We start from the raw sequence: 27,794 nt of genomic DNA, 5'->3' as shown, positions 1-27,794 counted from the left end.
GTTCGCTTATATTACAGCAGCCAGCATTATGGTGGAAGGAATTTTTGAAGTGTTTTTTACACTTACTCTGCCTGTAAAACAACAATTTAAAGCGGTGTGGCCTTATGAAAATAAATCATATTTGATGCTTTAGTTAACCTAAGGGGTTGGAAGAAAAATATAATATTTTTCAGTGTAGGCGGTAAAATGTTGAAGAAATAAAGTAAGTACAGATATGATGCAAACTCTCTTTGTTTCAAGCTTAGTTTGAAAACCACGATCACAATTTCAGAAAAACAAATTCATCTGTGAACACTTGAGGCTGACTGGTTCATTTACCTGTTTACAGTTCTTACTGCCGATGAGTTTGGCGATCGCACAGTAGTTGTTACGATACATGTCAAGAAGGACCCGGAACATGGATTCCTCCGCACCGCTCCACTCTGGGGAGGGCGGAGTCTTACGGGTTGGGAAAGTTACCTCTGGGGTCGGGTCTGTAACATGGATGCATATTGGATTTTCATCAAAGCAGTCTTTGGTCAATATTCAACAAAGCTTTACTGGAAGTAAATATGTGAACAATCAACATTATCCAACTGCCACTTTCACAAAATGTTGTATTATAATAACAGAAAGTAATCAACAGTTCGATTTAAACAAAGATATGAAAAAAAAAAATTCCAATTGTTATGTGAAAGTGGACCCAAAGTAAAACTAAACAGCAAAATTAATTCAAGTTTATGAAGACTGTCACCAAACTGCAGGTGAGCTGCTTAAAGAAAACATAAAGGAAAAAAAGAAACACATTTTAGGATTAGTTTTCTTTTTTTCCTCCACTTCAATTGGTGATCCTCAAGCAGATCTTAGTATGAGCGAGTTATTTAAGATATCAACGCATTTGAAAAGAAACAGTTGGTTTGGTTGGATTTTTTTTGGAGTGCAAGAAACTGGAATGCCCAGTATCACTGGCTTTTGGCAAGTAATAGAAGCACTTTCTCACATGTGACGAACAGATTTAAGCCATATCAGTTTAAAAAAATGCAATCGTGCACAAACTTTGTGTAAGACTACATGAATGATCTACATGAACTGCTTACTGCCACCAGGGTGAATGTAGAGGATTCGCTGTCAAACCTATGCATCGAAACACACATTCGTATACTAGCCGTCAACAAATAAGGAAGTTCCAGGCCAATAATCGCACAGTCAATTCCCAAAACAACACATAACATAAACCACAAAAGAACTGAGAAAGGACATAATTATGAAAGTATGAAAATAGGACGGTGTCATGCAAAGAGAAGCAATGAACAGGTTTCACTGATGTTGGAAAGATAGAAGATATCTTCAACGCGACTTAGTGAAATCAGTCAGGGTTCGACAATGCCACTACTGACTTGCTGGATATGTCCAGCAAAAAAATGATCTTGTCTGTTAATATTTAGGGGCAGCACGGACAAATGTCCAGTTAAACATTTGGTTGAAAAAAATTTGAACATTCATGAAATTTTGCTACTTTGAACAGTTTCGCAAACTGGTGGTCTAGTGGATTCACAGCGGCTCCTTTTATTCGTACGAAAACAAAAATTATTTCAAAACACTGCTTCGTAGGAAAATTGCGTTTCAATAAAATGTACCACACTTCCTGTACGAGACTTCCGATGTTGAGAAAATAGACTACCCTGTTCCTGTGGCTTTTCATTAAGCAAAGAGACACAAGGCGCATATTGCGATGTGAAATTTGCGGGGACAGGAGTGTGACTCTAGAAACATGGTAGTCGAAACAAAAATATAAATCCCTCAAAACGACTACGTTAACCAAGTAATCGACTAATGAGTGAATAACTGACCCAAGCGATGAAGTTAATCCAACAACAACATCAGCTACGTGACGATATCTCAATGCGTCAAAATAGCCGTGACTGCAGATAACCCATCAACTCAGTTACTAAAACAGATAGCATTAAAAACTAAGTAAACAGTGCATTTAATCATATATCGGCCAAAAGTTCAGTGGGAAGAAATTTTATCCTGTGAGTTGAAAAAATGTCTGGTAACTCTCAGGGATCAACAGGACAACTGTTCTGCTGGTTTTACTTCCAACTTCTATCTCTGTCAGTATTCAAATCGTGTACCATGCTAGACTATAAGATGTTAATAACAAAGTATGTATCAATCAAAGTTGAGCTTTGATTGCAACTGTTCATGTATCCAACGTGGCGATCCCGATGAATATACAATCCCTAGGCCCAGGATAATCTGAATAAGACACAATCAAGAAGCAGAAGAAGAACTTAAGAAACTTGGAGTGACAGCGTTTGATGGAATGACCTTGACACGTTAGTTTCTGCAGTGATAACTTCTGACGTTGATTGAAAATGTCACACAACAAACAGAGTTTAACAAATGCTACATGGCAAGATATGTACACGCCATATGCAGGACCATTCAGTATATTGCTGTCCAAGTAAAGATAATTTACAATGTCTCAATTAAAACTATCCCTCATGTTGTAAAGTTTGCGAGAAAGGAAATCGTTTTGGTCTTTTGTACAAATATACATCCAGATAAGATATACCATCTGGGGAGTCTGTGGTTTCCTATAAATCCAGCAAAGGTAGATGAATATCTTTCAGAGTCTTCGCTATATACGGATTGTTTGAAGCCAGTAGATCACCATTTAGTGAATGAGAAAGATCGGACCTGATGAGGATTACGTGTTAATAGTTTCAGGATATAGTTGTATTCATCTGGGAATTGGTATACATGTAACTCAGCCAAAAGGGGGCATAACCTGTACCGTTAACTCATGTGTCCTAGTGAATGAAAGACAAGCATGTTACCACTTCGTTCATGACCTGTCCACTAAAGGAGACTCGTTAATGCAACAGGCTGGACATTCCCCCTCACCTGTGGAATCGTTACTACGTTCGCTGTCCTCTCCAGAGCCACTGTTTATCCCCCCTGGTGCCGAGCCTTGTTTTCGTTTTCGTCCACCCGTTCTTGGCGGGGAATTCTTACAGCGCTCAGACTTCTCGCTGCGATCAGATTTTTCAGACACAACAGAGTCGTTGTCATGACAGCCCACCTTGTAAGAAGAAAAAAACGTTACAATTTATTTAACAGCTTTTCTGATGCTATAACTCAAGAATGTTTTACTCACATAAGGGTGGTAATGTTTACTGGCGGAGAAACCTGCCTGACAGGAGAAAACTGCTGCCCGTTGACAGGCAAGTGACAAGCTTCTCACTAAAAAAAATCTGCATCTGAACCAGCGAGAGCCAGATTTGAACCCACAACTTCATTTGTCCGGGTTTATTCATTGTCAGAAAGAAGCCGTTAAGATTTAAACACACCCCTGGTAAAAGGGTCAAACTCTAAGGTAAAAAAATTGGGGCATCTATACCGTGCTTTAATGGTATATTGCTCACTCAAATATACATGAAGCAAGAATATGAGTGATTCCCCCTTCTGTAGCTCTCACCTGATGGAGGTAGCATTCTGCACTGCAGGGTTCTGACTCTTGTTTCTTATCCGCCATTTTCCTAGTCAACATACTTGGGGTCGGATGATACGCTGAAAAAAAAAAAAAAAAAAAAAAATGATGTATGATGTTACAAGCGCCTGAATGTTAATACAATACAAAAATGAATGAGATTTTTTTCCAGTACTCCAGTCCCATGGCTGAAGACTGTGCTGATGACTGGTTTCGAGCAGCTATGACATCGTTTTAAAACTGAAATCGGTCTGCTTTCATTTATATTTTCTTAAATTTTACTGCCTTAGTGCTGGTATCTCCCATATGTTCATATACAATGTAATTTCTCTCCTTTTTCAAACTTTATTATTTCAATCTATTCCAAAAGATATAACATATGGCTCTCTTGTGTACTAATTATCTTGATACATGTAATTGCTCTGCTTTTTCAAACTTTTTTTTGACATCTATTTCAAAAGATATAATATATGGCTCTCTTGCATACTAATTATCTTGATACATGTAACTGCTCTGCTTTTTGAAACCTTTTTTTCACATCTATTTCAAAAGATATAACATATGGCTCTCTTGCATATTAATTATCTTGATACATGTAATTGCTCTGCTTTTTCAAACTTTTTTTTTTACATCTATTTCAAAAGATATAACATATGGCTCTCTTGCATACTAATTATCTTGATACATGTAACTGCTCTGCTTTTTGAAACCTTTTTTTCACATCTATTTTAAAAGATATAACATATGGCTCTCTTGCATACTAATTATCTTGATACATGTAATTGCTCTGCTTTTTCAAACTTTTTTTTTTTTACATCTATTTCAAAAGATATAACATATGGCTCTCTTGCATACTAATTATCTTGACTTTTATGCTGAGGTAAATCACCTTGGGATTATTTACACTGGGATTATTCTTTACTCAGATACCTACGTGGGGATTATCATTACATGTTATTACACAGAGATCAATCATATGGAGGTGACTTTACACCGAGGTCATATGTAGTTATAATTCCATTCTATTTTTCACATTAGAGATGCACTGATTTTTTGTGCACTGATCTCCATTCAAGCCCCATTTTCAATCATTTCACGGAGTGCATTTTTTATCAGTTTCATCCCACTCAAAACCACAAATGGAGTCCATTGAAGCAAGAGTCAACTTTCTGTCACCATGTTCATTTGGAAATGCAAATACATTTGCGTGAGGTCAAGAACACAGCGTTCAATTGCAACCGAAAAATAGTGATTTCACTGAAATATGCATGAATCAAACTGAACATGGCAAGAGAAAATTTGGCTATGCTTCAAGATTTTCTTCAGTAAATTTTGGCCATGACATTATGGATAGCTAATGATAACAATTAATGTTGAACAAATTTCACAAAAAGCAGTATGGGAAGAGATAAGCTGGATACATAATTCTACCAATAAACAACAAAGAGACTTACAAAGAACTTACATTAAAACAATGATTATAGTACATGCTGTAAATCTTTGACTTTTTATGCCTCTAAAGTGCTTTTTTTCAGTGTCACTGAAACTGACACTGAAATGAGTCACTTGAGTCACCAAAGATGCAAGCTTCATGAAACTGTGCAAATTAGTTCCCTACACCTCATAGTTCTCTCAGAATGCTTCAAAATACTGGCTTCACAGGTCGGTTGAAAAATCTTCAATAATTAGGGTAGGTAAGTGAAGTGAACTGAACATTGCTACAAGTGACTGATTTTTACCCTCTATCTTCTGATTTTTTACGACAGATATAAGTAGTGCTGAAAGCAAAGAACTACATTTCTCTCTCAGTTATTTGGGAAGGGTCATTAGATGTACTAACCATGTGAGAAAAAAAGGAAACAAATATTCCTGCTACAATTACATGTTTATTGGTCAAAAAGAGCAAACCATGTGTCTAAAAAATGAGAAGAATTGGGGTAGTTGGACTGATTATCTGCCCACATTTTGGGCAATGTATCACCCAACAAACGGCATTGTACACATTCAGGGAATACTGCCGTTGGATAGAGAAACCTCTGGAAAGTTCGACAAACTGATGAACACATTGAAATTTACTTACGATGTAGAAAGCAATCATATTTGTAACACCGTCGACAGAACAAAGTGTGAAAGGAATGCATCGTTTGTTCTCTTGGTACAGACTTGGCATTCGGCCCATCAATGTTTGGGGTACATTCAGGGGGAACAACTTGAGGATCACGCTTTTCTAAGAGATCCCTGAAACTTAAGCACAAATTCTGGGTGTTCAAAGGAATTGAAGAAATGGAAAGTTTTTCATAACAAAATTTAACAACAAATTTGTTTAAAATGATTTGACAACAATGGCATTTCTTAATTCTTCATGAAAACACTTCTTGCACATAGGCTCTAAATGATCTAAAATCTCACCCCGTAAAAGTGCATTTTAAGAGGCAAATAAATGTCACAAAATATTATTTTTGGTGCTAAAACTTACAATCCCCCGGTAGAATATTACCCCATACTCCAAGCAAACCTCAAAACACCTTTCTATAATCTATAGAACTCTCAGAATCAGAAAAAAAATGGCATGTTAGTCAAGGACAAAATTTATGGTCATTCAGATTATTCAAGATTTACCTGATATAAGTATTATCCACTGCCTGGTAAATCACCAGCAATAAATATAAGACTTAAGGAAGTTAAAAACAATGATAAGGTAAGCAATCTTATTTCCAACAGATCTCATTCTTTACAATTTTAAAACAATTTTACAAATTAATATGTTTATTTACATGTTTAGGTATACATTAGACTTTTTAAGTCCTTTGAAGAATTTTTGTTCATTATTTATTTGATTGCCATACTGAATAATATTTCACTTATATGATGGTGGTCAGCATTATGGTGGGAGGAAACCAGGGTGGGAGGAAACTGGATGGGAGGAAACTGGGCAGAGGAAGAATTTTTCACTTAAACGATAACAATCCATTTTATGGTTGGAAGCACGGATTTTAATTACAGGCAAACTTTCCAAAAATATGACATACAGAATTCCATATTGATGAAAGAAAAGTGCCAACACCAAAAAAGTGAGTGGAGGAGGGGGGTTTTTGGATATGACTTTCCTCTCCCAGCCAAATTATATAATGTACATGATGCATGAACTGCTTAGTCACACATTTTATATTTAATCACTGTTAAAAAATTAAATATTATTGACCTCCTCTCAATTTCACCCTAAAGCTTCCCTTTGCACACATTACAGACTGTTTAACCATTACACTTACTATTCCTTCAGCTCCACTGGTTCCCACGGTCTGGGAACACCACTGTTATTACCACATGTTACAGAGTGTTTAACCATTACACTTACTATTCCTTCAGCTCCACTGGTTTCCCATGGTCCGGAAACACCACTGTTTTTCCCACATGTTACAGAGTGTTTGACCATTACACTTACTATTCCTTCAGCTCCACTGGTTTCCCACGGTCTGGAAACACCGCTGTTATTCCCACATGTTACAGACCGTTTGACCATTACACTTACTATTCCTACAGCTCCACTGGTTTGCAATGGTCTGGAAACACCATTGTTATTCCCATATGTTAGAGAGTGTTTGACCATTACACTTACTATTCCTTCAGCTCCACTGGTTTCCCACGGTCCGGAAACACAGCTGTTATTCCCTGAAATATGACATCGGGTGGGAAACTGGTCCTCTTGGCATCTGCATCGCCCCCATCTTTGACATCCTTGGAAGTGGACGCACTGCTGCTAGAGGGTTTTACTGAAGAGGACATCAAGAAATATCGTATTTCACCAAAAGTTTGAAGTACAAAAATGCACTTTCAGAAGCACACAAGAACCTTAAAATGATACTTCTGATACTGACTTAAGTTTTTCTGATAAGAAATTAAACTTCACAAAAATCTGAAGTGGTCCTTCATTAAAGTAAAAGAAAGCTAAAATATGAAGTTAGGTTCATCATATAGACAACAGAAAACTATATGTAAAAATACTTTTATTTATTTTTTCTCATTTTTTTAAAAGTGTTGAAAGGCATTCAAATATCTGAATACTGTGGTGGGCTTTATGAGCCATATTGACAGTATCTAGGAACTCTGACGTCACACAGCTTTTTTTTCCCGATGTTTACCAGAAGAAAGGAATTTTTGGGAACATTTCAGTAATCTTTTACCCATGGGTAAAAAAAGTTATTCCAGCATTTAGTGTCGTGATCAGAGTTGGAAACACTTCCTGTGACGTGAGAGTTCCTACTCTGTGATAGTATAGTCCATAAAATCCACCTTAGAATTCATATGTTTGAATGTCTTTAACTCTATTCACAGAAATCTAAAAAATTAAATGAGAATATATTGGTGCACAGATTTAAGTGGCCTATTTAGTGACGCCTACTTCGATTTTTAGAGGACTTTTTCTCTAAAGGTGGATGAATCAATCTGAATTAAAGAATCCATGAAACGCTTGGTTTCTATTTTTTAAGATGCTGTATATTTATTTATTTGATTGGTGTTCCACGCCGTGCTCAAGAATATTTCACTTATGCGTCAGCGGCCAGCACTATAGTGGGAGGAAACCAGGCAGAGGCTGGGGAAAACCCACGGCCATACGCAGGTTGCTGGTAGACCTTCCCATTTACGGCCAGAGAAAGATGCTGTATATGATGTGGCAAAGTAAAAGTAAAGAAATAAGCTTCTCAGTTTTCTGCTTGTGGAGCATAAAAATGGTTTTAAACTACAGTTTTCCCAAGACCCCAGCGGTCAGTCCAGAAAGTAAGTAGCAATCCATGGTGACATCAACGGTGATAGCTGTCAGAACTACTTTTCAAGCAAAATGTGTCACAATACTAACCATTAGGTGAAATACTACCATTCTTCTGGAAAATATATTGGCAAGATTTGGGAGAAGGTGTACACGATCAGAGATAAACACCATGTCTATTTACGACATTACAAAGCGAAGAAGAATAGCAGAAGCCAAGGTCATATCTAGTTACTTTGGTTCAGGAAAAGGTTTGGTCTAATTAGTAAATAACAAAAAATTGATGGTTTTCCAATTAAAAGTTAGGTTTTCATTCACAGAATTAAAAACATCACATTCAGCTGCATTTTTAAAATGTCTTTAAGCACAGTCATAATGTCACAATTAAAGTCTGGGATCAGAACCTATAAAGTTTTTCTAGATATGGCCTTGGAAACTGTGCTGAAATGTTATAAAATGAACAGGCCCCTTTTTGTGCAAAGCATGTTTCATGCCCTAGGCCCTAGATGAAAATGTATGTGAAATCCCATCCACAAGTAAATACATTTGCACAGACACTCACACACATAAATACATTTGCACACATGCTCACATACATAAATACATTTGCACACATGCTCACACACATAAATACATTTGCACACACGCTCACACACATAAATACATTTGCACACACACATAAATACATTTGCACACACGCTCACACACATATATACATTTGCACACATGCTCACACACATAAATACATTTGCACACACGCTCACACACATAAATACATGGAAGGACTATTGCGAATTAAGATATCCCTATTGTATTTGCACGGAGACATGTTTAACCACAAATTTTACATAATTTTACAGTAAAACCATATTTTCACAGGTGCATGAAACAATTTTCATCAGACGCCTTTTCATTAAGCTGCTGACACCATAAAGACATTTCCACTTTAGTTGGCCCCTCTTATTCACAGAATTTTTAAATTAAGTATCATTTTGGGAGAGTATTTGTACTTACATTCATGATAGACATTAAGGAACCAGCCAATTCTTTGCTGACCAACCACAATGAAACTTCCTTCAAAGGTGTGCATACTCACTAAGAGATTTATCAACTCCTGCATCAGCTTCGGCCCAAAGATTCGTCACTAGTTCGAAAAAGATTTCCTCATCGAGAAATCCCATAGTTCTCTCTCCATGAACTTTGCCCTCATAGTTCTTCAGGAGCTCTTCAATAAATTTTCCATCTTTGTCGAGGATGTCATCGCCCATATATGGAATATTGTGAAGAACAGTTTCATCTTCAACCTGGGAAAGCAAGAATTAACTGAAATTTTATTTAAAGATTCATTTTCATTTCCAAGAATAAATATGGTAATCAAAATCACAATGTTGCTCCATTAGTGTAAATGATTGTTATTTCTTGAATTTATTCATTACCTATTTTCTCAAAAAGGAAGTTTGAGGAAGAAAAATGAATTCAGTTTCTTCCAAACACTGTGAAGCAACTCAGTTCTCATTTTATGATTCGACCATACATAAGACGAAATTAAACCTTATCACTGGCCCAAATTCAAGTTTGTTGAAATCAGGCCTTAATTTAAACCTGGCCCTTCTGTCAATGCACTTTTGCAGAAAGTTTTGAATTTCTGAAATTTCGAGAGACAAAATATAAAACCAATTGTTCAACCGGTAATTCAGAAGGGAAGTTATAGATCAGAGGTAAATTACTACTTATAACAATTTCATAGAAGGAGGAAATGGGAGCATCATAATAAATTTATTTATTTATTTGATTGGTGTTTTATGCCTTACTCAAGAATATTTCACTTATACGACGGCAGCCAGCATTATGGTGGGGAGAAACCAGGCTTGGGAAACCCATGACCATCCGCAGGTTGCTGACAGAGTATCCAAATAAAACCAGTAGTTTATGGTAAGTAACTAACAAAATTTCCCACATGTGCACAGGTTTTTACTGGTAGACACAAGGAGAGCCAGTTTAACGCTCATCCCATACTGATGCAAGGCATTTCTTAAAGGGTTACGGAATTAACCATAACTGGCTGACAGTGGAAGCTTGAAAAAAATCTGCCACACCTAAACTTCAGCTTGGGCTAGGCATAGCCTGGACTTGCCTATCTCCCACAACTGCCAATCAAAATCGATTCTGTATTTTTCAAACTCTACTAACATCACAAACTTCATGTAAGCCTTCACAAACTTCATGTTAGCCTTCACAAACTTCATGTAAGCCTTCACAAATTTCATGTAAGCCCTCACAAACATCATGTAAGCCTTCACAAACTTCATGTTAGCCTTCACAAACTTCATGTTAGCCTTCACAAACTTCATGTTAGCCCTCACAAATTTCATGTAAGCCCTCACAAATTTCATGTAAGCCCTCACAAACTTCATGTAAGCCTTCACAAATTTCATGTAAGCCCTCACAAACTTCATGTAAGCCTTCACAAATTTCATGTTAGCCCTCACAAACTTCATGTAAGCCTTCACAAATTTCATGTAAGCCCTCACAAACTTCATGTAAGCCTTCACAAACCTCATGTTAGCCTTCATAAACTTCATGTTAGCCTTCACAAACTTCATGTTAGCCTTCACAAACTTCATGTAAGCCTTCACAAACCTCATGTAAGCCTTCACAAACTTCATGTTAGCCTTCACAAACTTCATGTAAGCCTTCACAAATTTCATGTAAGCCTTCATAAACTTCATGTAAGCCTTCACAAACTTCATGTAAGCCCTCACAAACTTCATGTAAGCCTTCACAAACCTCATGTTAGCCTTCACAAACCTCATGTTAGCCTTCACAAACTTCATGTTAGCCTTCACAAACTTCATGTAAGCCTTCACAAACCTCATGTAAGCCTTCACAAACTTCATGTTAGCCTTCACAAACTTCATGTAAGCCTTCACAAATTTCATGTAAGCCCTCACAAACTTCATGTAAGCCTTCACAAACTTCATGTTAGCCTTCACAAACTTCATGTTAGCCCTCACAAATTTCATGTAAGCCCTCACAAATTTCATGTAAGCCCTCACAAACTTCATGTAAGCCTTCACAAATTTCATGTAAGCCCTCACAAACTTCATGTAAGCCTTCACAAATTTCATGTTAGCCCTCACAAACTTCATGTAAGCCTTCACAAATTTCATGTAAGCCCTCACAAACTTCATGTAAGCCCTCACAAACTTCATGTTAGCCTTCACAAACCTCATGTAAGCCTTCACAAATTTCATGTAAGCCCTCACAAATTTCATGTTAGCCCTCACAAACTTCATGTTAGCCTTCACAAACTTCATGTTAGCCTTCACAAACTTCATGTTAGCCTTCACAAACTTCATGTAAGCCTTCACAAACTTCATGTAAGCCCTCACAAACTTCATGTTAGCCTTCATAAACTTCATGTAAGCCTTCACAAACCTCATGTTAGCCTTCACAAACCTCCTCACAGGCACAGTCCACGGCTTATTGACTGCCACAAAGGTGCACTAAATAAATCTCACAAAATGCTTCTGTTTTTAAAAGACTTGACCTACCATGAAATTCTGCTGTAGCTGTGCCCAGCTGTACATACAAGGGATGGGGCGAAGGGCGTTCATCACCCTCAGGGGGGCAGACTGCGGGGGATCTGTGTCACTGGATACATCACACTGAAACAAAAGTGATTCAATGATTTATTTATTTACTTGTTTGGTGTTTTACGAATATTTCACTTACACAAGGGGGACCAGCAGAGCCCGGAGACAACATCTTAACTTGGCCATTCATGATGAAAGGGTATACCAAAGATGGTGTGAAGAGCTTTAACAAATACTGCACAATTAGGATACAAGTCAATTTTTCTAGTTGAAATGTCCCAGATATCACAGTACACAGGAGCTAGGTGCTAATTTTCTTTCGATGGCCTATGCTTTAACCTAGAAGTGGCATGCTTACATTAAATATCAGTTTCATCACAATTTTACATTGCAACTTGTTGTCCTCTTTGCAGCAGCTTGTAGTAAAAACAATGAAGAAACTGAATATAGAAACTGAAGGAGAAAATGTTACTCTGAAATGTTGCCGTTTTATTGGCCATAGAAAGCACATGCTGCTTCACACTTCCAAGACCAAAGTCTGCAACTGGGTGCTACATGTAATTTAGCCATAGCCCCACTGAAACGCGCCTATGGCTTACTATCACCTAATATAATATATAATATTATTTATATAATTTAATATTTATAAACAAACCTTTCTTGTTACTGGAACAGGACTGAAGGTCTCGGCGGAATGTAGAGCTGTGATTGGCTGTTCCTTCCACCAATTGTTATGGTCGTCCAATTTATCATTTATATACTTTCGATTTGCCGAAAAGGATGCCTGAAAAATCAGAAATACAATATACGCAGTATTAAAATCTTGACACATCAATGGTACAAAAATTAATCCTTTTGTCTAGCACCATTCATAGTTAAAAATCACAGAGTAATTACACTTACTTAAACCTTCGTTTTAATAGGGGAGTTTTGATTTCAAAATCTTTTATTGCTACAAGTTAAAAACCAAGTCCACTGTATCATGTGACTCATCAAAGACGGCTATATATCTTCACATTTACTATAAAATGGCTGTCTACAAAAAGTTTCACAAAAAGTGATTTAAAGTAGATCAATGATGACGAAAACTGAAGAGCTGAAAGTTGTTGACTTAAAGGGATACAGAATCGGAGCTGATTGGCTGACAGTAGAGATAGGATTTCCTGCGTTAAATCTTGCAGACTTAGACACACTTGAATAAATGTCCTATGCTAAAATTCAGCTTATTCCATCATTATGGTGGGAGGAAACCAAGCAGAGCCCGGAAGAAACCCACCACCATCCATAAGTTGCTGGCAGACCTTCCCATGTATGGCCGGAGTGGAAACAAGCATGAGCTGGACTTGAACTCACAGCAATCACATAGGTGAGAGGCTCCTGGATCATTGTACTACGCTGGCGTGGTAGTCCCTTCGACCAGGGAGGCCCCTGTAAGTGTATTTAATACAAACCTTAATTTCATCAGCGGCTTTATATCTTTTCAGCTGTCGTATTCTCATGTACTCCGATCTAACTTTTTTCTTCCAATCAAATGGCAGAGATGATTTGGTGTCCGCCCCTTTTGTTCCACCTTCTCTCTCGCCCGATGGCATGTTTTCTTAAGAAAAATAATTTACAATATAAATTCATCAACATAGTACATTTAAAATTTTTTAATAATTTACAATATTTTAAAGCTATAACTGTTTAATGTTACTAAGCCCTAAAGCCATCCCTGGGCTTTTTCTGACACAGATGTAACTTATGACAGTAATGACAGACTTGATACGTCGGCAACACAACAATCACCATACAACTAATGTCTGGACATTTATCAATGAGTGAAACACAGCACATTTCAAGCTATCTGAAAGTCTATATTTCTGATTTCTTTTCAGGTCTATTTCTTGGATCAGATTGATGAAGATCGCAAGCCCCATTGATCTACTCAGGAGCTATACTGTTTCTACACGTGACAAAATCTGATCAGACAAACAGGGAAGATAGCCCATTCATAATGGCTTCACCCAGACAACAATTATGGCTGCGTTTTTCTACATCTGGTCCAAGAAATAGGCCTGAAACTGAACTAAATATATAGTGTATTTCTGGATAGCTTGAAATATGCGCTTTTTAAATCTGTTGTGTTGATAAATGTCCAGGCAATAGTTTCTATGATTATAGAAATTATGTGTACCCAGCCCTCTAAAATCTGGTCTATATACGCATCTGCTCTGTCATTCCAGTCTCCCAGTTTTGTCACCTGGGAAATCACATTTATAAATCACAACTTCACAAGCAAATAATTTCGTGTGGTGCTGAGCATAATATAACGTCAAACTGTTGAACTACCAGTGGATCAATCTCTACTTATTACAACAACACGACTGACAACAGTGCAATGGATATACTGTGATATCTAATGATGTACAGGGCCAATGATCAAGGGACACAGTGAGGAACTCCGACACACCGACAATTGAGTTTTGTGAGCATTTCAGTCATCAAGCCTCAGATTAAACGAATATGTACACTGATGGGGACATTATGTCATCCTCTCACCGGATCTAGTCGACGTATTCCTCTCCATAAAGCTACAGGAACAGAAAACAACTGCTGAGTCTTATTAACACATGTTGTTGTCGGAGGTAGCGCCAAATCTATTGTGGATAGTGGTGCCATCTAGCGGAGACATGTAGCGACATGAAATTTTATAATTAAAAAACAATATGCGTTTCAATAAAGGGACGTATTCTCGTGTCGTAGTACATTTTTTGTGCTATTTACTTTTTAAAGTTTGCTTTGGTTCTAGTGCTAAGAATAACGCTTCATTAGTTCATTTTTTCGTTTTGGCAATCTTCGATGTTGGAGGTAAAATTTTCATATCCCGCCTCAGGAAAGAAAACGAAAGTTGCCCTCGAAGTTGACGGCTATGTACATAACTTTAGAATCATTACTGTTGCCGTTGAGGGGTACTCGCTAAATCTGGGTTCAAGGAGACATTGCTAAAGTGTGTATCGAAATGGAAGGACACTTGTACCATAATCTGATAATGACCGATGTACACCTCGCCCCTGTTACAACAGTCATCCTTATGCCAGGCTATACGACTATAAATCCTTCAATATTGCCCCAGTGACCTATCAAACCAGAGGGAGCACAGACATGTGACATACCATATAATGCAGTGGAAAACTTCTTTATACATGTATTAGATTATCATTATTAAAGTTAAACATATTCTCATCTGTCACAGATTTTCCGTGGTAGATGAGGAGGCAGACATGTTCATGATGTAGCATATAGGCTTTTGCGGAGTTCATGAAAGACAAGTAATCAGGAACAGTATGATAATTGGGTTGCTATGTTGGCATGGTGTTGAAGATAGGTTGCCATGGAGATGACATATTCCAGAGATGACCTTTTATTTCAAGCCTCCATCTGGGACGACCCAGCTTCAACGACTTGAAAAATTAGCGCTCACTCGCCTGAATTTTCTCCTCAAACTTGTGGTAACCAGTGGCGACCCTGTCAAAGTTCATGACCTCCTGACAGACATTTCATTGGTGGAGGATTCAGATTGTTTAATTGAAGGAACTCGTAAAGACAGAATCTCACATTTTGTTCTCAGGTGAGGCATGTGTAAATGAAAACAGATGTATATGTTTCCATGGTCCTAATTAATATTGCACATTCATGAAGTGCATAGCTTATGTTGTACCCTTATCGTGGGCGTCCAATAGTAGGAGGTTAGGCAAAGTTAAACGATATGTTAGGGATGGTAAACAATATGTTAGGGGTAGTAAACAATATGTAAGGGGTGGTAAATATATCATAAAAAGGACTGCAGGTATTTAGCTCAGGGTTGGTACATATGTAGAGCTTCCTCTCCGACCGTTAGTAGGAAGGTCTCCCAGCAACCTGCTGATGGTTGTGGGTTTCCCGGGTTTCCTCCCACCATAATGCTGGCTGCCGTCATATAAGTGAAATATTTTTGAGTACAGGGTAAACCACCAATCAAATAAATAAATAAATTAACTACAATAATAACTGTGCGTGGAAGTACAGAGTGTTGAAAATTTGAATTCAATAGGCTCATAGATTCGTAGGCTTGATTAAAGCTGCTTGGTCCATTTAACAGATTCTGGATCATTCGATGTGTAATCATTAATCATGTTATTGGAAATTGTAACCAGTGAATATGTTAATGTACCATATTAGTCTCATGAATATGTACCATTTTAGTCTCCTAAATATGTACCATTTTAGTTACATGAATATGTACCATTTTAGTTACATGAATATGTACCATTTTAATTACATGAATATGTACCATTTTAGTCTCATAAATATATACCATTTTAGTCACATGAATATATGCCATTTTAGTTACATGAATATGTACCATTTTAGTCACATGATATATACCATTTTAGTTACATGAATATGTACCATTTTAGTTACATGAATATATACCATTTTAGTCACATGAATATGTACCATTTTAGTTACATGAATATATGCCATTTTAGTTACATGAATATGTACCATTTTAGTCGCATGAATATGTATCATTTTAGTGACATGAGTATGTACCATTTTAGTCTCATAAATACATACCATTTTAGTCACATGAATATATGCCATTTTAGTTACATGAATATGTACCATTTTAGTCACAGGAATATGTACAGTTTTAATGATGTTACCATGATTATTTTGCAGGCTAGCTTTTTCTGGGAGGCGAGATACCAGAGAATTTTTGCTGAAGGCAGAAACACTTTTGTTTGAAACTCGTTTTTTGAACATGAACGAAGAAGAACTGTCTTACTTGCTGCATTCCCTGAACCCGTTCTTTCTAAAAACCGCAGCATCTACAAAACTGCATCCTCGTGGTAACCATTCTTCTGATGATGTTCAAATTTTGCAAACTTTTCAAGCTATGCACAAACAATTTGGCTCATGGGAAAATCTTGTAGAGTGTTACTTGTCAGGATCGTCAATGAAGTTTATCGAAGTACCGTTTAAATTTGTCCTTGAACTGGTGCGACAACGTTCAGTGACCTTGAAATATGGCATGGCGCATGTTTCTGTCGTGAAGTTGCGCACAGTTGCCATGACACTGTTTGAAACTTTGCTGTCAGCTGGAATGCAGAAAGCGGAAGAAAAATCCCAGTCTGCGGTAGATGATCCTAGAATGAAAGCTTTGTTTTCCAAGCTAAGAGTAAGTAAATCCCAGATGTAGTTGTAATTTGTACAGATTTGTAGTGTTTAGCTCGCCTCTACTTACATGCGTAGCTTATGTCATACCCCTAGCGTTGGCTTCCAATATCAAGGAGTCCATTTTTCATTCATGTGTCTCCTCTTTGATAACCTCATTACAAAATCTAAGTTGTCTTTTTGTCAAATTGGTTGTTAGGCCTTCTTTAAAAATACATTTGTTGGGAGTAACCTGACCGAAAAAAAAACTTTTTATTAGACTTTTGATGGTATTAACGTTGCAAGTTTTTTCTCAATGTTTACTCTTTAAGATCACTTTTTCATTAGCCGGAATGCAAAAAAAAAATTTTTTTTTACTAGCCTGCCCCATTTTTTCTGATAGGGTTAGAATACTCCTAAAGAAATAATCTATTAAGGTTGGCCTTATTTAACATAAATGTTTTCTTTTCCGTTAGTTTTTAAACACGGTTTTCACATAAACTGGTAAGGAAGCAAGTCAACTATTGAAATAACAGAGAATATCTCTGGTGCAATTTTCAAACTTTTGAACACCACCTTATATTTTCTTTGTTTTATGGGCAACATGCCCCTTTTTTTTTCAATTTTGGAGGAGGCTGTGAAAACAAAAACTGACAAATGATCGACTTACTGTATTTATGGCAAATGTGTGGAATGTTTCCTGTGAAAAAAAAACATGTTGATGTTATCAGAAAACCTTGAAAACAGGAAAATCCAAAAATGTTTAGTCTAAAAACACTTTTTAAACTTCGTGTGAGATACTGTATCAGTGCATATATCTAGTGTTGTCTTTTCCTTTACCGTAATTGTGAAGGTCTGCCAGCAACCTGCGGATGGTCATGGGTTTCCCCTGGGCTCTGCAAGGTTTCCTCCCACCTTAATGCTGGCTGCCGTCCTATAAGTGAAATATTCTTGAGTACGGCGTAAAACACCAATCGAATGTATCAAATAAATAAATCAATCTTTTGCTTTAAAATATATAAAAGTGCCTTTGGCTACTATTGTCATGCATGGTGTTCAAATACAGAAAGATGGATTTGATATGTGAATATGGATTTTTTGCCAAAAATCTCTGGTGAAGCGTTTTTAAGGAAAATCGATCATCCTGTCAAAATAATTAGATCTTATTAAATCGATCATCAATTCCTTTTTCCCACCAGAGTATTTTCCTTGCCAGTCAGCCATCTTTGGACCAAACTGGAGGTGTAGCTGGGGATTTGTTGAGCCACACTGAGGTGGAGACAGAAGTGGCGTTTTACCCACCTTGTATGACCCACCTCCACAGAGTGCTGAGAGAGAAGCATCGATTGAAACATCACTCCAGGGTAAAATTCCAGCTTATTTTGAAGTGGGAGGGGATGGGGGGGAGGGGGCTTATTGGCCAAGCACTCAAACGCTTTATGCTCGAATCCACTATGTGTCTACAAAGTTCACAGCCATGTTCAGTTCCAAGTCCTGCTGTAGCCTGGGCGATTGTTTCATGTCACATAAATTCCAGGAAAATGGAAAAGTGAGTGAGTCAGTGCTTGAATATTTCAGTCATATAAGGACGAAGGAGTCCTTAGAGTGCATGTAATGTGACTCCTTGTTGCAGGACGGATTTCCACATCTTTTTTTATCGAGTGCTGCTTCACTGAGACGACTTACTGAAGGCAAGGAAAGCCGTCCCACCCAAGCCATTATACTGATACAGGTCAACCAGATCTTGCACTACCCATTTAATGCCGAACACCAAGCAAGGAAGCTACATCTGCCTCTTTTAAGGTCTTAGATGTGACCCGACTCAGGATAGACCCTGGATCTACCCCCTCTCCCCTGAAGGGCTGGTCTACATGGAATTGTGCATTGGTTTCTACATGTTTAAATCCTCAGATTTGTGTAGTTCATATAATATTCTAGCATTCTGGTTGTTTGTTTGACAGGTCTGCTAGTTACCTGTAGATGGGCGTGGATTCCTGCATATATAAGTGAAATAGTTTTTCAAGAGTACAGTGTACACCAATGAAATAAATAAATAAATCAATAAATTATCTGTACAGATAATGAAAAACTTTAAAAAGTAAATTATAAATACCCTAATTCCTCAACCTTTTCGCATATAAATGAGCCACTTTCAGTGGAATTTATGTACGTTTTTAATTTGATTTTGGTGACAGAACTGAGTTGGTTGGATTGGTCCATATCAGGGCTTCACAGAAAGTGTAATTTTATGAGTCATCACGAAATATTGCCTTCAGAACACCTTGCAGTCATGCAAAGAGGATGAAGAATTACATGTACAGTAGATACAATTTCCAGATGTTTACTTATATATTAATAATATGAATGCATAAATTGGAGTATTCTGTCTCTGTAATCTAATTAACAATGCAACCAATTTTGTTTCTTTATTCATTTGAGTGTTTTCTTTTTTGTTTTTCTTTTGGCTATGCTGAAGAATTCTTTCTTTATACAATAGCAGTCATGATTATTGACGAAGGAAATCAGACACCACTGATGGAAACCACTGCCCATAGACAGGAACACCCTCACTTGAGGCTGCAGCCAGACCAGTGATAATGTTTATATGTTTTTCCAGTAAGAACACTCTTGTCTTATTCCAAATCTAATTGCTGGTTCAGTTTGTCTGTGTTCTTTCTAACAGATTCAGTACACACTCTTTCTGAAAGAAATTGGCCTTCCTGTTCATGAAGCCCTGATGTTCTGGAAACAGGAGTACTCTTTAGTCAGTGGAGATAAGAAAAGCTGTTGCCATGATTGGCATCGTGACGGTAGCCGGTACACCTACAGCATCCGTCATCTTTACGGCCTTGAAGGGTCAAGGGTCAACTACAGAGGTCATTGCTGTCATTCCCTGCAGGTATGTCTGGATTTTGTTTTTTATTTCTTTTATTAAAGAAAAAGACAACAACAAAAAAAAAGGATACAGAAAATACAACAAAAAGTTATTCAAGAGGAGTGAAAACAGATCTGAACAATGGCAGACAATATATACTGCTTAAGACTTACAGCTGTACGTGGGTTCAATAATAATAAGGAAGTCAAGTCATCACCATGTAAACGTAAAAGGTTTCACAAGCTTTTGATCCACATGCCGGGACTAACCCCTTTAGTGCTTAGTAACCTTTGTGTAGAGGAGTTTTGATCACTTGACCAACCTTCTCCAATCAGAGGGCTTGAATCAAAAAGAAGTCCATTGTGTCCGCCATCTTTAACATCCTGTAATTTATGCTGGGGGTTTGTTGCCTCAGCCAATAAGAGTCGTAAACTCGGACCCTACGTCCAACTTGCAAGTTTCCTGATTGTCAAGCGGAAAATGAACTGTACTGTTCGCTACCTTCTGGGAAGAAGAGTTCTACCAGAAGTCGCCCACAGCAGATTTTGGTGCTGAGTTCATTTATAATTTATCAACTTGAGGTACATATTAGAATTTTTTGGACATTTTACCCTTTAGCAAAGGTCATTCATTTATTGAAGGTAAGTCCTGGCACCAAAAGTAATATTTTATCATGTTTATTTGCCTCTAAGAAAAGTTTTTGGGGAGGAATTTGAACTTGTTCACCATAAGAAGCAAATAAGGAAGTATTCAATTGTGAAAGTCTTTTACAAGTAACTCTCCCCTCTTTCTCAATCGATAATGATTCAAAATCAATTTTCAGCAGACAACTTTTGGACATTCGGACTCAGGTGGATGCCCATTTGTCCATTTTGACCAGAGTCACCTGACCAACCTTCTCCAATCAGAGGGCTTGAGTCAAAAAGAAGTAGACACAGTCCTGAAGAGTTCAGCCAAGGGAGACTATCAAAGAGCCTGTGGGGAATTTCTTTGGCACAAATCAGAAAGTATCAAAAAGGAAACCATAAATACGTCTTCAGCTTTGGGATCTGTACATCATTGTGGTAGTGATTTAGACAGTCAGTCAAAATCCTCCAACAAACTCACAGAGAAGTTTTGTGTGCGTTCTGACACAGAAAATTTGCATGAGAAAATGCTCACAGACAGTGATAATAAGTATCTTCCTTTCTGTGATGATCTTCTGAAGAATAATCAAAAAGAAAATCATTACAAGAATTTGATTGATACAAAAAATAGTCAAGGAAATGAACTGCGGCATTTTGATCGTTTATCTTGCACATCCGATGCCAAACCTCCAGAACTTTCAAATCATGTTACTATGACAACACAAGTTTCATTGATAGGAGATTCTGGTGAGACTGAGTTGACACAGGTTTGTTGTCATGACAATGATCCATGCAAGCCAGATATCAAGAGATACGAATGGCCGACTTCTGATGCAAAGGTGCAAATGGAGGCTAAAATTGGTATTATTACAAGGCCATTAGAATATTACAAAATGGCAAGAAAAATGCTACATACTGAAAACAATTGGTGACTGTTGATACTTTTAGACATGGTTTGAATGTCAGACATGGACGAAATCTGGCACATTTGATTTTCTTATAACACCAGTTACCATAGAAGTGAGTATTTTGTACTGGTTTTCCAATATGAATGTGTTTCTGTCCATTACATTATAATAAAAGAAAGTGAGGTTCATCATACTGAAACAGTGTGTAGCTGAAAACTATGTGTAACTGAAAACTGTGTAACTGAAAACTATGTGTAACTGTGTGTGACTGAAAACTATGTGTAACTGAAAACTATCTGTAACTGAAAAATAAGTGTGAGAGTGTAACTGAAAACTGGTTAACTGAAAACTATCTGTAACTGAGAACTATGTGTAACTGTGTGTACTGAAAACTATCTGTAACTGAAAATTATGTGTAACTGAAAACTATGTGTAAAAATACTTATCCAAAAACTATCTTTTTAGATTTTTTTAAAGAGTGTAAAAGGCATTTATGTTGGAATTCTGTAGTAGGCTTTCTTCACCAAACTGACGTCGCTTCACCATTTTTTCATCATGCTTAGGAAGACATTTTTGAGAGCAACATTTCAGTAATGTTTTACTCAAGGGTAAAAAAAGAGCTATTCCAACATTCAGTGTCATGTTTAGAGTAGTGTTTTGTGATATTTGTGTTTTTAAACACTGGTATAAACAGGTTAAACACTAGTATATTCCATGGAGACCACCTTGAAATTCAAACATTTGTATGCCTTTAATTAACTTTCTTCAAATAATCTAAAAAAAAAAAAAATAAGTGAGTATCTGTATGCATAGTTTGAATTGGCTTATCTAGTAATGCCTACTTTGATTTTGAGTGTCCTTTTCTTAAACACTGGTAGTATGTTTGAATGAATTTAGTCTTTACTGAGGAACGTACTGCAGTGTGTTGCCTGTTCCAGTCTGGTGCCTGTTCCAGTCTGGAGTCTGTTCCAGTCTGGAGTCTGTTCCAGTCTAGTGCCTGTTCCAGTCTGGAGCCTGTTCCAATCTAGTGCCTGTTCCAGTCTCGTGCCTGTCCTGCAACATGTACCTAAAGTACATATACAGCAATGATAACAAACAATACATGTAGGCCTTGGGATGCAATGGTAGTTATGTCCAAGTGACCTAATATGCACTTTGTTAAACAGTTTTTTTAGTGATATTTTAATTTCAGTATACAGTAATGTTTTAATTTTAGTATTAAGCAAAATTTTAATTCATTGATTTAAATCTCGTTGTATTAACCTATTGGAATCTATTTAATTTTTTTCGATGAAATTCAAGACATACGTTTCTCATATCTGTATGTTCCATGTACACAATCCCAATGACTTTATATAGAGCAAATGATTTTTTTTTATATTCTGCTTTAGCAAATTCTGATTGGATGAAATACATGTACATTGTTGGCAGATTTTATCATCGCCTTAACATCATCAGTTTGTTGTGTTGTTCAGATTTACTATCTGTGGAACTCTTTTTGGGGGGAAAGCTCTAGGTGAGATTTAAATATATTAATATATTTTAAAATCAAATCTTTTGGAGGGGTTAGTTGTTTCTCTGAGAGAATTGATTGTCTTCACTTTTACAAGCTGATTTCATGGAGGCTTTAAAAAATTGCATGTTAAGGCAAACTTTAAATGTCATTTCAGTCCTTATTTACTGGTTTTTTGAATTGGAATGTGACCCAGTGGTGTTCCAAGCCATAGGTCTGGGGTTCAAACGGGTGTCAAGTCATACATAATGCTTTAAACCTTGGTACTACCTGTACCTCACTTACTGGTGCTGTTCATATGAAGGATAGATAGAAGACTATTAACCCACATGTCAGTATATTCTAGTAATTTGACTGGGTTGTGTACTGTGTCTGGTGTCTTCGGCATGGCAATTGAGTTAGGCAGCACTTCCAGTATGTTGGCATTGAAGCATGGTGAAATCTTATGATGGCCAGTCTCGCGCTCTTTTTAGATTGCCTATATGGATTTAACAATATGACTTCTTTTTCTCACCAGTGTATTGCTGTGAGTTCGTCCAGCTCATAATGGCTTCTTCTGCGGCCGTATGTGGGAAGGTCTGACAGCAACATGTGGAGGGTCATGGGTTTCCCCCAGGCTCTGCCCATTTTCCTCCCACCATAATGCTCGCCACCTCCGTATAAGTGAAATTTTTTTTGCATTCGGCATAAAACACCAATCAGGCAATCAAATCTTTTGCAAATTGGAGGCCTCCATGGCTGAGTGGCTTAGAACGCCAGCATGGTGCAGACCCAGGAGCTTCTCACCAATGCGGTTGGTGTGAGTTCAAGTCCAGCTCAGACTGGCTTCCTCTCCGACTGATAATCATTCATTCATTCCACTCCAGCTGTTGGAGATTTCTTGTTGGGCATAACCTTACCCTATCAGGAAAAATTGTGTCAGTCCACAGTGATTCTTCGTTATGGTTAGTGCAAAGATAGAGATTTTAAAGAAATTAAAATAGATAGAGAAATGCAAGAAAACATCAATTAAAATTCCAATAAAAACTTCAAGCTCTTGCCCTAACAAATGCATTTAATGATGTAATCATTTATTGTTTTGATGACCCTAACTAATTATTGTGTTATCCTCATCTAAAGTCAGGGTTCTACTTGAAAGATCCAAAGTGTTCCTGCTGAAGATCACAACCTTTGACCAATTTCATATTATAGCCAAAGAAACTGAAGAAATCAATCAGCACGGACTAACCCTGGCAAGGTGAAAATATGTACCAGTGTGCCATAATGGTAGAAGCAGTTAGGCAGCATCAATTTCATTTTGTGTTTTTTACTGGCGATGTGACAAAAAAACCCCCAAAAAATGGATTGAAAGTAAAATCCAACTTGATATTGATTGTGTCCAATCATAATGTATTGGATTTCCCTGTTTTTCAAGGATTGCTCATCACATAAACACCTGCTGGGATAGCCACACTTCCCATAAATTAGGTGATTTTTTTCAATTTTGTTCATTTTTCTTTTGGCCGTAAAGTAAAAGTTTAAATTGGTGTGACCTTATGGTAATGTCCAAGCCATCAGGTAAATACACTGACCATAACTCGGATTGAACCAGGTTTGATTGATTTATTTATTTGATTGGTGTTTTACGCCATACTCAAGAATATTTCACTTATACGACGCCGGCCAGCATTATGGTGGAAGGAAATCGGGCAGTGTCTGGGGGAAAACCACGACCATCCGCAGGTAGCTGACAGACCTTCCCACGTATGGCCGGAGGGGAAGCCAGCATGAGCTGGACTTGAACTCACAGCGACTGCAATGGGGAGAGGCTCATGGGTCATTACGCTGCACCAGCACGCTAACCAGCTGAGCCACCTAGGCGCCCAAACCACGTTTGATGATTTCCATCCTGAGCTATGGCTTCACCACCTTCCTCCATCATTCCACCGTAACTATTTTTTCGCTGCAAAGAGCTACAATGTCAATACAATAAACAACTATGTAATGAGATAAAACTAACAAACCAGTCTTGAAACCAGTCTGAAATTTTATTTTAATTCTGGCAACAACTTTAATAATCACCTTGGGGGATGAAGTACTATATGCACCATAAGTCAGTAATATTGTCAACCAATTCACACTCAGACAATGTACTAGTCAGCCTGGGTAACAAAATGTATCGGTTAAATAGTGCTGTCTGTTTATACATGGGTACCAGTAATACAATGTGGCTACTCTGGAACTATAAGTATATAATACATTTACTACAGTACTTACAAAGCAATGCAATCTCATAGAAGAATTTTGCAAAAGAAAGTGCTAGTTGAAAGACCACTTAAAACTAAAATCCAAATTTACCTCACATTTTTCTTAGCTTTTGTTTTTTTTCTGGGGGGGAGTAAAACGCAATGACATACTTGAATTCAATGGTCGGCGTTGTTGATAATTTTTGTACTGTTTTTCCACGAGAATTTTACTTCTTGTTACATTTACTAGAAATGTTTTAAATATGGAATTAAATGTAAATACAAGGAGATGGTAGTTTTCACAATAATTTTCAGTGTTTTTACACGGATGCTTACTTCTGTGTGTAGTATTTTTCCAATTTGAAGTCCCCATCTAGAAACCACCATTTTGGGGCTTTTTGCAATTACGTGGATTTAAACACTGGAGTGTTTCATGAAAACTTGGACAAATCCCAGGCTGACAAGTCACAAAAAGTTGATTTTACACAGAATTAGTCTACACAAAACTTCCAATACACACAACTGTTGTTTTACATCGTTTTTGTGGTTAAGTTCTCTTTATGTCAGTTGCAAGAAATTTTTGAGCTGAAAAAAAAAAAGACTTTTATTCTTCATGTTTCATACAGGACATGCTAGAAACATCTATGGTTTATTCACTTTTTTTTCGTAGATGTGTTCTGTTTTAAGGCATGTTTTGATTCTGACTGCTAAATAGCATATGTGTTACTTAATAACATTAGAAACAAGGTAGCACTTATTAAAAGCAAAACTTCAAAGATATACATAATTAATGGTTTTTGATTTTAGTTCACTGGCCTTGACTTCGCGCCAAGTAATGCTCTCTGTGCTGGGGAGGCCACAGAAAAATAAAATGAATTCAACATAACTGTTTGAAAACACTGACAATATGGTTCTCCAAAAATATTATGTACATATGCATAAACAAATCGGATAAAATGGAAATACAGAATGAGTATTAAATGATTTTTATCACATTTTAGAATAAAAAAAAGAAAAGAAACAGGAGAAAATCTTTATAATACCAGGTGCAGACACTTAATACCCACAATGCAGTGCACACTGAAGTGTTCAAGCTCCTGGAAAGGGAGGTAATCCATTTATACCAAGCATTAAATCGTGCAACTTAAAGCAATATGGTCATACTTATAATGATATGACCTCGATGTGAATGTCGATCAGGTGTCTGTTTGCTAAACACACATTAAAGGAATTACATTTACTACTAAAGTTAAATGTCAAACTGTTATCTCTTTTACAAGATTTCAGAAATCAAACAGTACACTTTCTGTTGATTTAGATCCCCAGGCTATTTGGAATGAATGTTTTACAACCTATCCTGTGAAGAGGTGCCTTCTCGGTAAACACCTATGACAACGGTATTTTAATTTAATTTTTTGTCTTTTTTTTTTCCCTTTTTTACAATTATAAACTGGGAATCTTATATGACATGAGACCTGTGAAATTCCAAGGCCTTTTTAACAAAACAAAAAGGACACATACCCAAATATCTGTGTATATGTCAGTATTGACTGTTGAAAACAGGAAATTTATCTAAATGACATGCTAATATTTTGTAACTTCTCATTTGCATGCACGCAAAAATTACTTACTGTATTACATAATGCTAGTGCAGTAAAAAACTGCTCAGACAAATACAACCTTATCCAACAGCTAAATAATGCTGTGAAAATGATGAACAGTCACGTGGCCCTATGTATTACAGGTAAATTTCTGGAACGCGTGAAATAGGCTGAAATCATGAAGTATTGATATGAAAACTTAAAGTCACTATGCGTAACATACAATAATAAAAACTAACACAAAACTGGATACATCTCATTGGAATATTAATCAAAATTACCAAAAAATATCTTCAAATGAATGCTGATGTAGACATTGAGAATCCATTTTAAATCATGTGCTATAGGAACAATTTTGACATGGATTTTGGTTATTTTGATTTTACTTGTATTAAAAGGTCTGCCATTCTTGATTCACGCAATCTACGAGGTGCAGTACTTGTAATTCTTACTTGATTACTTGATTTCATTTGGTTACAATCTAAGGAACAAAAAAATCATGTTATGCACATTTCCATCATTTATAAAATGAACATATTTCAGCCCTGCAAAATAAAGTCGCTTACACTTTAATAAGCACACATACGTAAACACCAAAAATATAGATGTCTTTAGAAATATCTCTGAAATTAACAAAATGAAGTGTAAATAAAATATTTTTACAGAATTGCAAAACAAACACCTTAAATATAATTCAAAGGTAACAATACTTGAGTCAGGTAAATAAGATAAGGTTATAAATAGTCATAAATCAGAAGTCTTGGATAACACATATTAGAGGCAGAGATACAAACATAGCTAGCTCTTGTTTTCCTACCCAATGTCAGTTTCAGCACTAGCCATTTGTTGTGAGCGAAAGGGTTCATTTTAAGACTGGGCAGGGCAGGGGTCTCATGCTCAAAGCAATTGTAGTATAAGCTGAAAGTAACTACCCTGGCAACACACATGTTTTGGAAAGTGTCGCCATCATGATTATAAGAAACTTAGCCTACGAAAACTTTCTACCAGCAAATCCATGGCAAAAAAATTTCT

General features: G+C 36.9%; 2 protein-coding genes across 3 annotated transcripts in view; one reads left to right on the top strand and one right to left on the bottom strand.

Moving 5' to 3' along the window:
* Positions 1-14,457, bottom strand: part of LOC135464656 (histone-lysine N-methyltransferase EZH2-like) — a 31,373-nt gene extending 16,916 nt beyond the window's left edge. The window contains exons 1-10 of the mRNA XM_064742139.1: positions 14,378-14,457; positions 13,288-13,433; positions 12,492-12,620; positions 11,795-11,908; positions 9,337-9,544; positions 7,092-7,245; positions 5,556-5,719; positions 3,464-3,555; positions 2,890-3,067; positions 319-473 (exon numbers count right to left, since the gene is read on the bottom strand). Of these exons, the coding sequence (XP_064598209.1) occupies positions 319-473; positions 2,890-3,067; positions 3,464-3,555; positions 5,556-5,719; positions 7,092-7,245; positions 9,337-9,544; positions 11,795-11,908; positions 12,492-12,620; positions 13,288-13,433; positions 14,378-14,405 (1,368 nt within the window). The 5' untranslated portion in view covers positions 14,406-14,457. The remainder of the gene's footprint in view (positions 1-318; positions 474-2,889; positions 3,068-3,463; positions 3,556-5,555; positions 5,720-7,091; positions 7,246-9,336; positions 9,545-11,794; positions 11,909-12,491; positions 12,621-13,287; positions 13,434-14,377) is intronic.
* Positions 14,458-14,719: 262 nt separating this feature from the next.
* LOC135464747 (uncharacterized) lies at positions 14,720-22,927 on the top strand. 2 transcript variants are annotated; one of them, XM_064742285.1, is made up of 5 exons: positions 14,720-15,446; positions 16,541-17,039; positions 18,214-18,378; positions 19,698-19,913; positions 20,716-22,927. In XM_064742285.1, the coding sequence occupies exons 1-5, from the start codon at positions 15,232-15,234 to the stop codon at positions 21,445-21,447; spliced, it is 1,827 nt and encodes a 608-aa protein (XP_064598355.1). In that variant the 5' UTR covers positions 14,720-15,231; the 3' UTR covers positions 21,448-22,927. The 2 variants fall into 2 exon arrangements, with proteins under 2 accessions (XP_064598355.1, XP_064598354.1); XM_064742284.1 differs by having other exon boundaries at positions 20,713-22,927.
* The last annotated feature ends 4,867 nt before the right edge of the window (positions 22,928-27,794 follow it).

This window comes from Liolophura sinensis, chromosome 4, assembly GCF_032854445.1.
Source record: "Liolophura sinensis isolate JHLJ2023 chromosome 4, CUHK_Ljap_v2, whole genome shotgun sequence".
NCBI lineage: Eukaryota > Metazoa > Mollusca > Polyplacophora > Chitonida > Chitonidae > Liolophura > Liolophura sinensis.
This window is presented reverse-complemented; position numbering and strand designations above follow the sequence as displayed.